Here is a 13,661-nt window from a genome sequence, read left to right as displayed (position 1 = left end):
TACTGTAACTCAAGCCATCATAAATTTCCGGTTCTGTAGTCGCCGTTCACGATTGGGTGGGGACTTTGTTCACATAGTGGATATTGAGTTGAGCGTTTGCAACAGTGTGGGTGGTGACATGCAAGCGCGCTAAGAGTTGTCACGCCTCGCGGCGTGGTTGCACGCGCCATCTCAACCAACGTCAAACCGAGGCCGCCAACGCCAACCATCACGGGCAATCTCTCACTTGAGCCTCCCACTGATACAAACAAAGACAACCCATTCTTTGCGCACTCATATCGCACACTTGTTGAGTCCAGCCACGATCAACTGTGCCAATCTCCAGGTTGTAAACCCGCGCCGTCACAATGAGCGCTCAACCACAAGGTCAGGCACCCACCGGCCAACAGCAGCCAATGCAGCTCCTTAAGGTCGATGACGTGCCTAAGCTGCAGTCGCTCAATGAAGACTTGAAGCAGAAATACAGACCCATCTTTCAGCAACTATGGAACACAGCTTCGACAAAGCCCGCGGGGAGCCCGGAGCATACCCAGGCTCGAACAAAGCTCCAGGAGTTTTCTCAGAAGCTCATCGCTCAGGAAAGGGTCAGCCATTCATATAAGCTATGCGCAGTGTCTAGATACTGATTGTTCGTTCAGGCTTTCCGCGCAAGAGCTAAAGCGAACGCGGCACAGCAGAACCAAGCGTCGGGCGGAGAACAGTCGCAATCCAGCGCGGCTGGCCAACAGAACCCACAGCCGAAGGTCGAACAGAACCAGTCTGCGCCGACGCAGCAGCCGCCGCAAAATCAGAATGCGATGCAGCAGCCTCCGAACCAGGTGCAAGGCCAAGGCCCACCGCAGCAGGGCGACCAGCGGCCTCAGATCGAGCCTGAGATTGTGAAGCATGTCCAGAACTTCACCTACTGGCTGCCAGTCAATGGGGCTCAGCCAGGTACACCAGAAGGAGAAGCGAAGATTAAGGAGATGCGCAATAGCTACCTGATGGCACTGAACAAACAGCACAAGGCTAAGGGTCGAATAGCCATGCTGGATAATATGGTGCAACAGAGGCAAAAGTCGGGACAGGAGATACCTCCCGAGGTTGCCAACAACAAGGCCCAGATGCAAAAAGAGTACAATGCGGCGAAGGACTTCGTTGACACTTTCAGAGAAAAGCAGAAACAAAACAAGATGGAACATGATCAGCGGCGCGCTCAACAGCAGCAGCAACAGAACCAACAGAACCAGGACCCGCCGTCTCAACCACAGTTCGCGCAGCAGCAGCGCCAGAATTCGCAGCCCAACATAAAAGCAGAGCCCGCCATCAAAATCGAAGGGCAACTTCCCCAAGTACCTCCTGCGCAGCAATTCGGAAATATGCAAGGCGGTCCCCAGCAACCGCAGCAACAGCCGCCGCCACCGCAGCAGGGCGCACCTCAGGCACCGCCGTCAATGCCCCAGCAGCAGCCCATGCGACAGCCTCCCGCGCCCCTTCAGCAACACAACCAGCTGCCAAACCAGCACCCACAATTCGCGCAGCCAGGGCAACCGCAACCGCACCAACAGCCTCCGCGCCCACAGATTAACCCGCATCAGGCGAATGGTATGCCGCACGCGCAGACCACCAATTCACCACACCCGCAATCTGCAACCTCTAACGCTGGCCGACCGGTGCCGCTCTCTCACCAGGACGCGGTGAATGCTGCGCAAAGATCTTACTCGGACAACGCCGGCCTGCGCACCGCCACACCTTTGCAAGGTCAGGGCAACTTTCACACCCCAGGAAGCCGCGAGCGCGAGCAGATGAACAACCCCAAGATGCCCATTCCGCGCAACCTCAATACTTCTCAACCAAGTCCTGTTCCCATGGGTCCAGCTCGTCCTACAATAAGCGGTCCCACAAATGGCGCCCCGGGCCCAATGGGTCAACCTGTTATCACCAGAATGCCTCCCTTCCAGCTCGAAGGCGACAACGACCGCGTGCTCAGCAAGCGCAAGCTTGACGAGCTTGTGCGCCAAGTGACCGGCGGTTCGGAGGAAGCCTTGACCGCAGAGGTCGAAGAGGTAATATTCTAACATGCCCCGCCAGAATAATCAATTGCTAATAAACCTAGGCTGTGCTTCAGATGGCGGACGACTTTGTCGATACGGTCATCAGCAACGCCTGCAAGCTGGCCAAGCTTCGAGAGTCACCGCAGCTCGACATCCGCGATCTCCAGCTTGTCCTCGAGCGCAACTACAACATCCGTATTCCTGGCTACGCTTCCGACGAAGTTCGCACAGTGCGCAGACTAGTTCCAGCTCCGGGTTGGACGCAGAAAATGAACGCCGTGCAAGCAGCTAAAGTTATGGGTGGGAAGACGGACATCTAGTCCAGTCTCCGTTCCCGTTTGCTCTTGCTCGCGTTTATCAGACGTTTAGGAAAACCAAACACTTTCACTGTATCATTCACGATGTATAACGAGGGGCGGCGACTCGGCACGAATGCGGGCTAGTTTTCGAAATGGTAATGACAGCATCCGCTGGTTCTGCAAGTGTAGGATCGTTGCAAAGAGAACAGATATGGCAGTAATGGGCATCAGCAACCCCCAGCAAGTCATAGCAAGGCATAAAATGCCGAACGTACGGTTTACGAGCGACGGCTCCCATTAGCCAAATCCAAAATCACACCAAACGCAAAATGGACACACTCGGAGACAGCTGCCTTTTGCACGAAAGCCTCTGAACGATCAAGCGACACCCGACTTCATGCGAGCAGCCGCTGGACAATCAAAACGAAGTGACAAAGGCATGGCTGCCGCCATTGGGGGGCTATGGCCGGAGTGGTCGGCATGCTGGACATTTCTCCATTGGTCTAGAATTGGGTTGGCTGGTCTTTCGGCGTGGTCATGGCTTTGGCACAATGCTACATTTGTTCTGAGACGGAAGGCTAATACTTCTTAATGCACCGATATTATTCTGCCACTTGGGACGTACTCAACTGGGTTGGATCTTGGAGTAGAGTAAACATGTGTCAGTCTTGCTTGATGGCAAGCTTCAACAGACTATGGCATGTTCCTTCTTGATGACCGTTGACATAAGAGCTGTGATGTACATGTTTCCTCCGTGGGTTTTGACAGGCTACTGTTTTGTTGGACGCTTGCAGGTCAATAAGAATGATTGCTGTGGCAAATGAAAGCCCGTTGCACAATGAGCCTACCTTCGTGTTCGTTGGTTTGCTGCTCATCTGCTGTCTTTCTCGGGAACCTCTGGGGTATGCCTGCGCGTGCACATTTGCGTGTATCCATTAGGCAAGATGTCAATCAAAGTCCATGTCTGTCAGATTCAGGAAGAATATCAACAGTGTATGGTACATAACATGGGAACATTCTGCAGCCCAAACTATAAGTAGTATCATCAGAACCTCTTTCTGATTGAACTTGTATCAGATGACGCCTCACTTGACAAAAATCATCAGTCTTCCTCCAGCGCAGATAAGAAAAAGGCGAAAAAAAGTTAAACTCCCCCGCGTGGGCTCGAACCACGAACCTCCTGATTAACAGTCAGACGCGCTAGCCAATTGCGCCACGGAGGATGTTTTAAACAACTGCTGTTGTTACGGCTGTTGATGTACAAATGTTTTGTTACAAAAAATATAACGCAGCAAATATGAAAATAGGAAAAAGCACTCGACAAGGGGCGATGTCAAGGGTGCCTGTGGTAATATGGCTTTGTGGGGCGGACTAGGCGAATGCCGGTCGCCCGATTTTAGGCGCATGATTTTGCAACCTTTGAGTTGGGTAGTAGCTTGCAGGACAACCTAATTTGGCAGATCTGTGTGGCTGCGGCTAAGTTACTCTGTAAACAGAGTGTCATCATGTAGGAATGGTGTGTAATAGACGTGTCTAAAGCACAGCAATACATCAAATATGAGAGCATGCACAAGCAAATTTTCTTTCTCGACAATTCTCGAAGACAGTATTGACAGTACGACTTCACACCTACACTGCGGAGCTGAAAGTGACAGAGCACTAATAATGATTGACAACCTGGCTGTGGCATATATGTGCTCATTTCTATGATATTAGTGACGCAATCCTTACTGTCCATCGTTGTTTAAGACCACGATGCCATAAGGATCTCTATCGAAATCACTAACCACAACCTCGAAATCGTCATCCGCCAATGCCTCTCTCAACTCCTCCTTCCCTGCTTCTTCTTCCCGTAATTTGTTCCACTGCTCTGCCACCTCGACATCTAATTGCTCCGCCAACACATCGCTTAGGAAGCCCCTCTCAGAGTTACTGTGGAACAAGGTTATCACAACCTGACCCTTTTCTATTGCCGCAAGCGCCTCGTGGTGGCTCATCTCCCCCGTAAACAGCAGGTCAACATCGAGATTGCTGAGAAGCGAGGCGCCTGATCCCGCGCAGATACCCACGCTGCGGATAGTGAGCGCAGACATGTCTGCGTTTTGCGGTATCGCGATGGGAAAGCCTTTCGGATTGTTGAGACCGCGGCCTATGCGGTCAAGCAGCACGGGAAGTGGTTGAGGCGAGTCGAAATGGACGACGCGGCCCATACCTGCGCCAGGATGCGTCTCGAGCTCTGGTGATTGCGGAACGACCGGTCTGCGAGTATGAGGAATTGCTGTCAAGGGCGCGGATTGATTGCCCAGACGAAGCGTTGTTTGCACGGACGACGGATGATGGGCAAGTGCCCACGTTGGCCGCTTCTTGTCCACGAACGGGTCATCGTCTTCTTTCTTCGGTGTCTTTCCCGCCTCTGAGCTTGTCTCACTATCTTCGAGCTCTAGGTACTTCTTGCTGCCCGTCACTATGTCCGCCAGCCAGTCCCCTAGCCCCCCTGGCGCCGCATCTACCGCCGTATGCGGGCTATAAACGCTAATGCCATGGCTTGCTAATCGAAGCAACGTCTGCTGTTGTGAGTTTGCAAGCGTGATGGATTTCAGGCCGCGAAATATGATGGGGTGGTATGCGACGATTATAGAAGAATTGAGCTCAATTGCCTCGTCGGCAACGGCTTTTGTGAGGTCAATGGTGAGGAGGACGTTGTTGGATTGGCGGCGCGAGGGTACGAAGGGTGCTTCGAGGAGGAGCCCTGTGTTATCCCAGGAGTTGTCTGCGAGGGCTTGTGGATAGCTGAGTGTTCTTAGCTGTATGTAGTCTGAGAGATATAGAGAGCTGTTCACAACACTCGTGTGCTCTTCGAATCTTCGAAAGCTAGAGGCATGGGCCGTGTAGCTGCGTTTGAGCACCAATGCTACAACTGTTGAGGAACCGACGACCAAGGAATTGAGACTCACAGCTTCTTCATAGCCCTCACCACAGCCCTGGAAAACGGCGCAGAGCTGGTCGGCGAAGTCATACTGAAAGCCCTCCTAACACTTGTTGAAAACATGAACGTCCCTACTACCCCACCTTATGCTCAAAAGCGCATCCGCTTCGACGCCAAAAACGCGCTTCAATGCTGCACGCACAGACCCGCGCACGTCACTCTCTCCCAAAACGCTTAAAACCCCCGACCCACACGTCCCGCCATCTGATAAGCACCGTGAGTGTTTATCAGATCCAAACCCTGCAAAACGGCATTGCCTCACCAATCTCGAATGGACCCCCGCCACAAATTGTACAAGGAATTGAACAGCCTTACAGTCGACCCGAACAGCAGTATGAGTGCAAGAACGGATTCCGAGGCCGCGCAGAATGCGGCGAACAGTGGCATCACCCCCGAGGCCATCAAGCAGAAGCTGCAAGAGGGGTTGGGCGCGACGCACGTGGAGATTGAAGATATGAGTGGTATGTATATGCGCGGTCTATACTCTCAACTGCGCCATTCAGGGGCATTTTGAACATTATCTGGTTTAGTTGGCTTGAGAATGTCTCACTGATGTATCATCCAGGTGGATGCGGGCAGATGTTTGAAGCGATCATAGTATCCCCTCAGTTTGCTAAGAAGACGACCCTGGCTAGGCATCGGTTGGTCAATGGCGTGCTCAAGGGAGAGATCGCGGCGATACATGCATGGACGCCCAAATGCCACACGCCTGAGGAATGGGAGAAGAAGAAGCCGCAAGCATGAGACTTCTATGAAAGACAATGTATATGATCACGAACGACACGCGTGCACGACTGGATCACGACTAGTGAAGGGGTTGAAGAGGGGTTGTAAGATCCCTGTTCTATGTATTGAGTGGCACAGCTCCACAGAACTATGACCTAGCTGAGGAGGACTCTGATCTCTCCGCTGGTTCGAGGGAAGAGGTCCCGCAGAGTTGGAACGGGCTCTTCCTCTTCCTCCTCCTCTTTGTATAGCAAATCATCTGCAGCTATCACCTTGCTCTCTACAAATTCAAAATCTTCGCAAAATCTCTCTGCTGCCTCCTCTGTGATGTTTTGCACAATCGTTCTGTTTTGCAATCGCTTGAGATTCTCAGCTGCATCAATGAGAGCCGATGGAAGAAACTCGTCCAGCTGCTGACTTGCCCCTACGAGGGCCTCCGGTTTGAAAGCATTCAGCTCAGGAATGGTCTTCAAGCTGTCTGCCGTATCAGAGATGTCGGACAGAGCGTCCAGAAGGGTGTTCAAGCCTGAAGTGTACGTAAGATACTGGTGCTGATATTCCACTAGTTGTGCAATGTGCTCGCTGATCGTTTCCTCGAGTTCACTCAAACGGTCTTTAGCAAAAGAATACGAAGTCAATGCTGTCTTAGCTGCCATCAAACAATTGAGCGCGAAGATGTTGCTATCCGGTGCCTGTAGGCTTTTGCCTAAATTCTCACAACCACCCATGAATGGGTCGAGGGTTTCGGCAAGGACAGAATGGAAGCCATCTTCGTTGCTGTCAGTTGCAGCGACGGACGTATCATAGCTCTTTGCGAGAACCCTGAGCATCTGCAAAGCGTCTTCCAAGAATTCCGGAGGTGACAGGTCAGCAGGCGCGACCGCCAAGTCCCCTTGTACTGCAGCGACATGATCGCGCATGTTTGCGCGGAATTGACGCATTGCAGAGCTTTCAAGCGTATCGAAGACTTCCAGTACCTCAGAATCAGCTCCGAGAAGCTTGACGAAAGTACCCTTGTAAAAACCAATTAGGTTGGAGATCTTGTACGCCAGTGTAGCATCATCGTGGCTCTGTACAACCTGCTCTGTCCGTTGACGCAATAACCGAGCAACGCCTGTTATATCACGGCTGACAAGCTGATTCAGGGCCTTCCTTCCGTCAAAGACATCCTCGTCACCCTCATCGCGAAGCCAGGGTTCACTCTCGAGTCCTGCCTGAATGGATCGTTTGATCTCGTCGCCATCAGAGATGAACAGGACCTCCAAAGCTTCTCGTTCCGACACTGTGGTCGAATGAGCCCATGCAAGCATATCGCCAACGTAACGTAGAGGGTCATGAGCTTGAAACTCTATTGGCTTGGTGGCAAGGTTCTGGGATTCCGACGTATGACCAGTCAATGCCGCATGGAATGAGTCGGATAAAATGTTCTCGCGGGCTTCAGCAAATGAGTCAAGACAGTTCTGGAAGAGTGTCGGCCTCTCTGCCAGCACACGGAGGGACCGCCTGACCGAGGCGTTGATCTGTGGATTCTCAAGGTCAAGCGTCCTGAACTCGCGCTGAATCCAGCGGTATAACTTTTGATAGGCTGCATTTATCTGTTTTGAGCTTCTCTCAAGTACTTCAAGACCCAGCCGTTGATCCTCTGTTCCCAGTAGCACCTGGCAATCGTGATGAATCTTCTTGACTCTTGTCAGAGCCTGGAAGAACTCCTCATTAACGGGCTCAGCAGTGGAGGTCAAGACGGTAATCTCATCTTCGGAGATGAGGAAGTGTGAGCTGAAAGCATTTAATGTTTGCTGTTTGGTCTCGATTTGCTTCTTTTGCTGCATGAGGCTTGTTGCTTCTTCCAAAACAGGTCCAGTCTCGCGATTTGCCGCAGCAATGTGGCTGCGCATCTCATCGCAGCACTTATTCAAGCTGCTGATCGCGGTGCCTATGCGTTTGAGTTGCTATGATGGTTAGAATGGGCACGTGTTGGACAAAGTCACGAAGACGAACCTCTGCCACTTGCCCAAAGTCTTTGACAACCTCTCCATTGCATTGAATCACCTCTTTCTGAACATCCAAGCGAAGTTGACGCCTGGTCTCTGCCGTGTTTTTCACTCCACGAGTATCGAGCGTTTCCAGTGCGTCACGGATCTCGAGGTCAGCGTAAGATGCAGACAGGACGCTGGTGATCCTAGTCGACAAAGCATTTATGCCACGCGAAGGTGTGCCTACCGCGGGGGAAGCCGGTGAGAGTAAATCCTGCGAGGCTGGGGAAGCTCGCTCCGAAAAGTAGCTGGTCGCCATGGTAAGCTAGAGGGAGGTCTGGACACGTGCGGGACAGGTTGTAGGTCGGTTGTACCTTCCTCCGATTGCCGAAAGCTTAGCTCAAAGAGCGGGCTTATGACGCGTGACAGCTGCATTCACGGCTTCGGCGACCGTCACGCTAACATGGTCACGTCCTAACATTGTCTCAGGCTCTTGTAGCGATGGGTGAAGCGAATAGTCACAACTGCTTGTCTCCTGTAGCAAGCACGGCTCCATATTATCGAACTTGTTACTGCCCGGCGCATACGCCTAAACCACGGGACGGTGCCCCCCACCGCTGCCTTAGATAACGGTTCACCCAGCCTGATGGCTTCCAACCTCTTTTCGAGGATACTTCCCTCTGCATCTGACGAACACTACGAAACAGAACCGCTAAACCCACACCGTCACTATCGTTCGTCCTCGGCGGGCACGCGCAGCACTATGGACATCGACAACGAGAACCTCGATGCGCGCTTTGAGGATCTAGAATTAGAGCATCTGCTGGACGAAGCTGCACAAGAGCGAATGACCGAGAGCGCCGCGTCTGTCGCGCAACACGACGAGCGAGCCCCGCCGGGTATCAACACCGTCAACAGAGCTGCAGCATGGCGGCAACCGCCCTCGTCTCGCCCTCTGGCGCCCGATGACGACGATGATGTTCCGCAGTCACTTCTGCTAGAAGGCGGCGTGGTTTCACCAGTCGCGACCAGGAACGAGGCTACAGAGGGCCTCCCTCCACCCGTACCGGGTCCGTCGACGCGTCATACTCGAGCACAGTGGGAGACGACGCGCCGACAACAGCGTCTACACGATGACGGGCGTGCTGGTGTTGCTCCACGTACATGGAGAACCTCGACGAGGCCCGGGCAATATACATCGGATCCGAAAGAGCGAGCGATGTGGCTTTGGGTCAATCAGACCGACGACTTGGATAATTTCCTGGCCGAGGTGTACGATTACTACACTGGAAGCGGCATGTACTCAATCCTCTTGCGCAAGTTCTTGATGCTCTTGCAAACCGCCTTCGTCATTGGCTTCTTAACCTTCCTCGGGTGGTGTATCGATTACAGTAAGCTACCTGGCAGTCATAAGCTGAGTGAGGTCGTGCAGCCAAAGTGTATGCACAACATACATGGAGTGTGGTGGCTAGCGCTTTGCTCATTCATTGTGTACTGGCTGTGGTCGATAGTGAAGCTCGTCGGCAAGTTCCCGAGGTTACAGGCGATGCATGACTTCTACCACCATTTGTTGGAGATTCCCGATCGAGATATCCAAACTGTTCAGTGGCAACACGTTGTTGGCCGGATCATGGCGTTACGCGATGCGAACCTTACGACTGCGTCAAATCTTACGCCTGAGGTCCGGAAGCTGCTGGACTCACGGAGCAGACAACGACTCGATGCAGTGGATATTGCTAGCCGTCTGATGCGGCGCGACAATTATCTCATTGCACTATTCAATAAGGAGATCTTAGACGTGAGCATACCTATCCCATTCCTGGGTAACAGGTTCGTCTTCTCGGAGACAACAAGGTTTCATGTCAACCTCGCTATCATGGATTTCGTGTTCAGTGGTCCTAATGGCTCGTTCAACCAAGACTTTTTGAGAGAAAGAAATCGACGCAATCTCGTCGCGACTCTGAGAACCCGACTGATGTATACCGGTTTCCTCAGTGTGCTTTGCGCTCCCTTCGTCATGGGCTATTTCCTCGCCTCGTACTTGTTCGCGCGATTCACTGTAAGACTTTTCCATGAGCTCACACAATATCGTCTAACGTTTCTAGGAATACCATAAAAATCCATCCTTGCTTGGGGATCGCGACTTTACGCCGTTCGCCCAGTGGAAATTTCGGGAATTCAACGAGCTACCACATCTGTTCAACCGCCGCAGGAATATGGCATACCCTGCCGCCAATTTGTACTTACAACAATTCCCGAAAGCCAAGACAGAGATGATTTCTTCCTTCGTCGCTTTTGTGACGGGCGCTTTCTGTACCGTTCTCATCCTCATTACACTCATCGACTCGGAACTATTCCTAAATTTTGAAATCACCCCCGGAAGGACCGCTCTATTTTATATGACTATCCTCACTGGCATTTACTTGGGGGCACGTGGGAGCAGTCCTCAAGAAGACCAAGTTGCAGATCCAGCGTACTACATTGATGCTGTAATCTATCACACACGATATGAGCCAGCTTCGTGGCATGATAGACTACATACCGACGAAGTGCGGGCCGAATTCTCGCAGATGTATCAGCCGAAGATACTTCTCTACGTGGAAGAGATGCTCAGCATATTGATCACGCCATTCATACTCATGTTTCGGCTTCCAAACTGCAGCGAGCGTATCGTCGACTTCTTCCGCGAATTTTCCATCGTCGTGGATGGTTTGGGAGTCGTCTGCTCGTACTCGATGTTCCCTTTCAAGAAGGGCGAGAACAACCTCCCCGCGAACAGGACTGGTCGCCAACAGGACAATGAGCTCCGTGAAGACTATTTTATGGCTAAAGACAACAAGATGTTGGCTTCATACCATGGGTTCATGGAGACATATGCAACTACAACAGGGCGTGGTCATACGGGTCGTTTTCATCCTCCGCCACAATTTCCGACTCATTATCACTCCTCGTCCCAGGCTACATCACCGGTAGGTGCTCGTGGGTCTAGCAGGGGCCCGCAGGGTCGCCAACCTTACAACCGCCGCTCAGGACGACAAGGACCTGCACCCGAACGAGGTGAGCCCATGAATTCGGTGCTTCTAGACCCAATTCACCAGCCGGCAGCTTCTGCGATCGGAAGGTCACCGCGACAAGGACCGCATGGTCGCCATAGATCGTCTTTTCAGCCACTTTCCGTGCCCGAAGAAAGTATGGTATCCGAGTCGTGGCAACCTCAGCAGGATGATGAGACCGAGGACGAGACGCCAGGTCAACCTCGCGGAGGTGTACTCCAGCTGCTACATCAGTTTTCCCGAGCACAGGCTGAGGGTCGTGCCGGAGGGGTTGGCGTTTGATTGCCTTTTGCATCAGCTTGTTGGCGTTCTGGGATGTTTATAGGGACTACCCATTGGCATTGGCATACATGAAGGGGGTTGTGCTGCCTCCGGCGTACCTGGACTACGCATTGTCTTATCTCGCATTGGGATGCATCTTACATGGATCCAAGGGAGGGTATAATTCATCAGCTCAAGAACACTAATGCATCTTACTGCGAACGGTGAACTGTGGGTGTGTACGGATGCTGAACCTTCAAAATTGTACATTATATGTTCATTCGTTATACAAAGGGCTGCATTACCCATTAACGGCTTGTTCGTCGTTAGCTTTTCCCTGTGTGCTTTTGAGGTACACCGGAAATTTCCATCACGTCCCCAGGCCTGAACGGCGAGAAATAGTGCATCCAGTTAGCAATGCTCACACCCCAACATTCCTCATCGCAAGATGCAACCATATCCTCATCCTAGTATCCGCTCTGCTCCCTCCTGTTGTCCGAATCTGCCTCATCCCCATCGGGCTCCTGATTCCTCTTCGCACCAGCACCCGCCTCCTTAATCGCCGCATCATCGCCCCTCAGCTTCTGAAAGAACACGTTGATATCCTCAGCACCCACCGCCTTTCCCTCATCTGCATACGGTTTCAAGAACGCCTTCAGCCCATCTTTCAAGTGCGCAAACGCCATGGCGCCCTGAATCGCCCTCGCGCGGTCCATATTGCTGAACGCCGCCTCGCCGCGCTCGAGAAGGGAGCCTGTGCCGACCGAGGCCGTGGCGTCGTTGCCGTCTTCTGAGATTGGGGGCTCGTAGACGTCTTCCTCTTCGAGGAGTTGTGGGTGGGGCTTTAGAAGGGGAAAGCAGGTTGCACAGTGGCAGATGTGAGAGTGAAAATCGGGCTTCATGAAGAGGGAGAAGGGTTTTGAGGGCGAGGGCGGGAAGAGGGGAAGGGAGGTGAGTTTACATTGCGGCGCGGAAGTAGAGGTGGAGTCAGCCTTCTTTGGAGTGAGCGGGAGAATCGTACTTGGAGCATCTTCAAGAACGGTCGACAGTGCTGTTGCGGGGTCCATTGACTTCTGCCTCTTAGGTGGAGCCATGGATCCTGCGGGCGCGATATCTTCGCCATCGTCTGCTTTGCGTTTCTTAGGATCGCCGTTGGTGGCGCCTGTCGTGTGACTGGATGCCTCCGGAGCTTTTGTTTGGTTCAGAGCAGCATCGAAGTAGACAGGTGGAACGAAACCAGGAGAGCTGGCATACTTCTTGATCCACGGAAAGGCTTCGACGCATTTGTAGCAGAGGAAATACTCAAAGTCGTTCTCGGCAGGGAAGCTCGGAGGTAATGGTGTATCTTCATCTTCCTCTTCATCTTCGATTTGTGCAGCAACGTCGTTTCCATCGACACCGTTACCAGTTGGTAAGCCTGCAGCGATAGCCGTCATGACGGAAGGTCTCCGTGCATCTGGGTCTCTTCCGGCTTCTTCCTCATGCCTCGTTACGCTCACGTCTTTTGTGATCCCGTTCGCTTTTACATCTCCCTCTTTCTGCTCCATCTTCGGTTTCTCGATGCTCTTCTTGAACTCTTCCCTAGAGAGTCCAAGAACGCATTCGGGATGCCACCAGTCCTCGCCACAGCCACCATCCTCCACCGTACCCAGTCCTAAACACTGGAACATGGTTCCCTTTTCTTGATGCGGGTCGTACTCCTCGCTACACCCACAGAACTTGTTGCGGAAGTTCTGATTGTACTTGTTGCCTCGAGCCGGCTCTTCTCGGGCGACGCCGCCCTTCTGTCCAGTCTCGGAATTTATGCGCAGGGTGCATGGTGTCGTTTCAGGCAGGCGCGTAGTTCCACAGTCGCAAACAAAGTTGCGCTTGTTGAAGAGCTCGACAAGCGTGTGTTCGCCGTGGCATGAAATGGAGCAGGCGTAACAGACAGCGGCCGGCTGGTACGGGTCTGACGAATTCGTCGTTGGAGGGTTGCAGTCGAGGCAAGAATAGAGTCCTTGGCGTAAAGGTCCGAGATCGCGCGTGCAAGTATCGAATTGCTGTAACATATTAGGTCAAGTTCAGGTGTCGACTATGTGCAACCCACATATGGAAGAGCCTCGCGGGCTTCGGCTTCAAGGCTGAGCTGTTCCTTGATAAAGCTAGAAGGTTAGTTAGCGCATGCGATCCCGACAGTATATGTGTAGAAATACTTACTCTGCTGCTGTCTGCGAGTCTTCCGACGCCTGTGAGATGGAATTTGTACGCGGCTTCGGTTGAGATACGTTGGATGTCTGCGACTCAGCCATTATGGCGGATTGCGAGCTGATTCTGGGTCGCGTAGGTTT

General features: G+C 52.6%; 6 protein-coding genes and 1 non-coding gene across 7 annotated transcripts; 3 read left to right on the top strand and 4 right to left on the bottom strand.

The window, feature by feature from the left end:
- Positions 1 to 347: 347 nt before the first annotated feature.
- On the top strand, positions 348 to 2,353 carry N0V89_011006 (uncharacterized protein; the record flags this gene model as incomplete). Its single annotated transcript, XM_056219743.1, has 3 exons — positions 348 to 584; positions 639 to 2,045; positions 2,096 to 2,353. The coding sequence occupies 3 exons, from the start codon at positions 348 to 350 to the stop codon at positions 2,351 to 2,353; spliced, it is 1,902 nt and encodes a 633-aa protein (XP_056066870.1).
- A 1,128-nt stretch (positions 2,354 to 3,481) lies between these two features.
- N0V89_011005 lies at positions 3,482 to 3,555 on the bottom strand. Its single transcript has one exon. It is a non-coding gene; the product is annotated as a tRNA-Asn (tRNA).
- Positions 3,556 to 4,059: 504 nt separating this feature from the next.
- On the bottom strand, positions 4,060 to 5,348 carry N0V89_011004 (uncharacterized protein; the record flags this gene model as incomplete). Its single annotated transcript, XM_056219742.1, has 2 exons — positions 4,060 to 5,122; positions 5,287 to 5,348. The coding sequence occupies 2 exons, from the start codon at positions 5,346 to 5,348 to the stop codon at positions 4,060 to 4,062; spliced, it is 1,125 nt and encodes a 374-aa protein (XP_056066869.1).
- A 241-nt stretch (positions 5,349 to 5,589) lies between these two features.
- Positions 5,590 to 6,062, top strand: N0V89_011003 (uncharacterized protein; the record flags this gene model as incomplete). The annotated part of the gene is made up of 2 exons (XM_056219741.1): positions 5,590 to 5,779; positions 5,884 to 6,062. The coding sequence occupies 2 exons, from the start codon at positions 5,590 to 5,592 to the stop codon at positions 6,060 to 6,062; spliced, it is 369 nt and encodes a 122-aa protein (XP_056066868.1).
- A 137-nt stretch (positions 6,063 to 6,199) lies between these two features.
- On the bottom strand, positions 6,200 to 8,336 carry COG6 (Golgi transport complex subunit 6; the record flags this gene model as incomplete). Its single annotated transcript, XM_056219740.1, has 2 exons — positions 6,200 to 7,993; positions 8,043 to 8,336. The coding sequence occupies 2 exons, from the start codon at positions 8,334 to 8,336 to the stop codon at positions 6,200 to 6,202; spliced, it is 2,088 nt and encodes a 695-aa protein (XP_056066867.1).
- Positions 8,337 to 8,663: 327 nt separating this feature from the next.
- ATG9 (autophagy protein atg9) lies at positions 8,664 to 11,352 on the top strand (the record flags this gene model as incomplete). Its single annotated transcript, XM_056219739.1, has 2 exons — positions 8,664 to 10,076; positions 10,123 to 11,352. The coding sequence occupies 2 exons, from the start codon at positions 8,664 to 8,666 to the stop codon at positions 11,350 to 11,352; spliced, it is 2,643 nt and encodes an 880-aa protein (XP_056066866.1).
- A 446-nt stretch (positions 11,353 to 11,798) lies between these two features.
- N0V89_011000 (uncharacterized protein) lies at positions 11,799 to 13,622 on the bottom strand (the record flags this gene model as incomplete). The annotated part of the gene is made up of 3 exons (XM_056219738.1): positions 11,799 to 13,373; positions 13,421 to 13,475; positions 13,531 to 13,622. 3 exons carry the CDS (start codon positions 13,620 to 13,622, stop codon positions 11,799 to 11,801), a joined length of 1,722 nt encoding a protein of 573 aa, XP_056066865.1.
- Positions 13,623 to 13,661: the final 39 nt, after the last annotated feature.

The sequence above is a fragment of the Didymosphaeria variabile genome, assembly GCF_027946475.1.
Source record: "Didymosphaeria variabile strain IMI 356815 chromosome Unknown scaffold_8, whole genome shotgun sequence".
Lineage (NCBI taxonomy): Eukaryota > Fungi > Ascomycota > Dothideomycetes > Pleosporales > Didymosphaeriaceae > Didymosphaeria > Didymosphaeria variabile.
The sequence above is the reverse complement of the archived record's forward strand: the minus strand, read 5'-3'. Positions and strand labels throughout refer to the sequence as shown.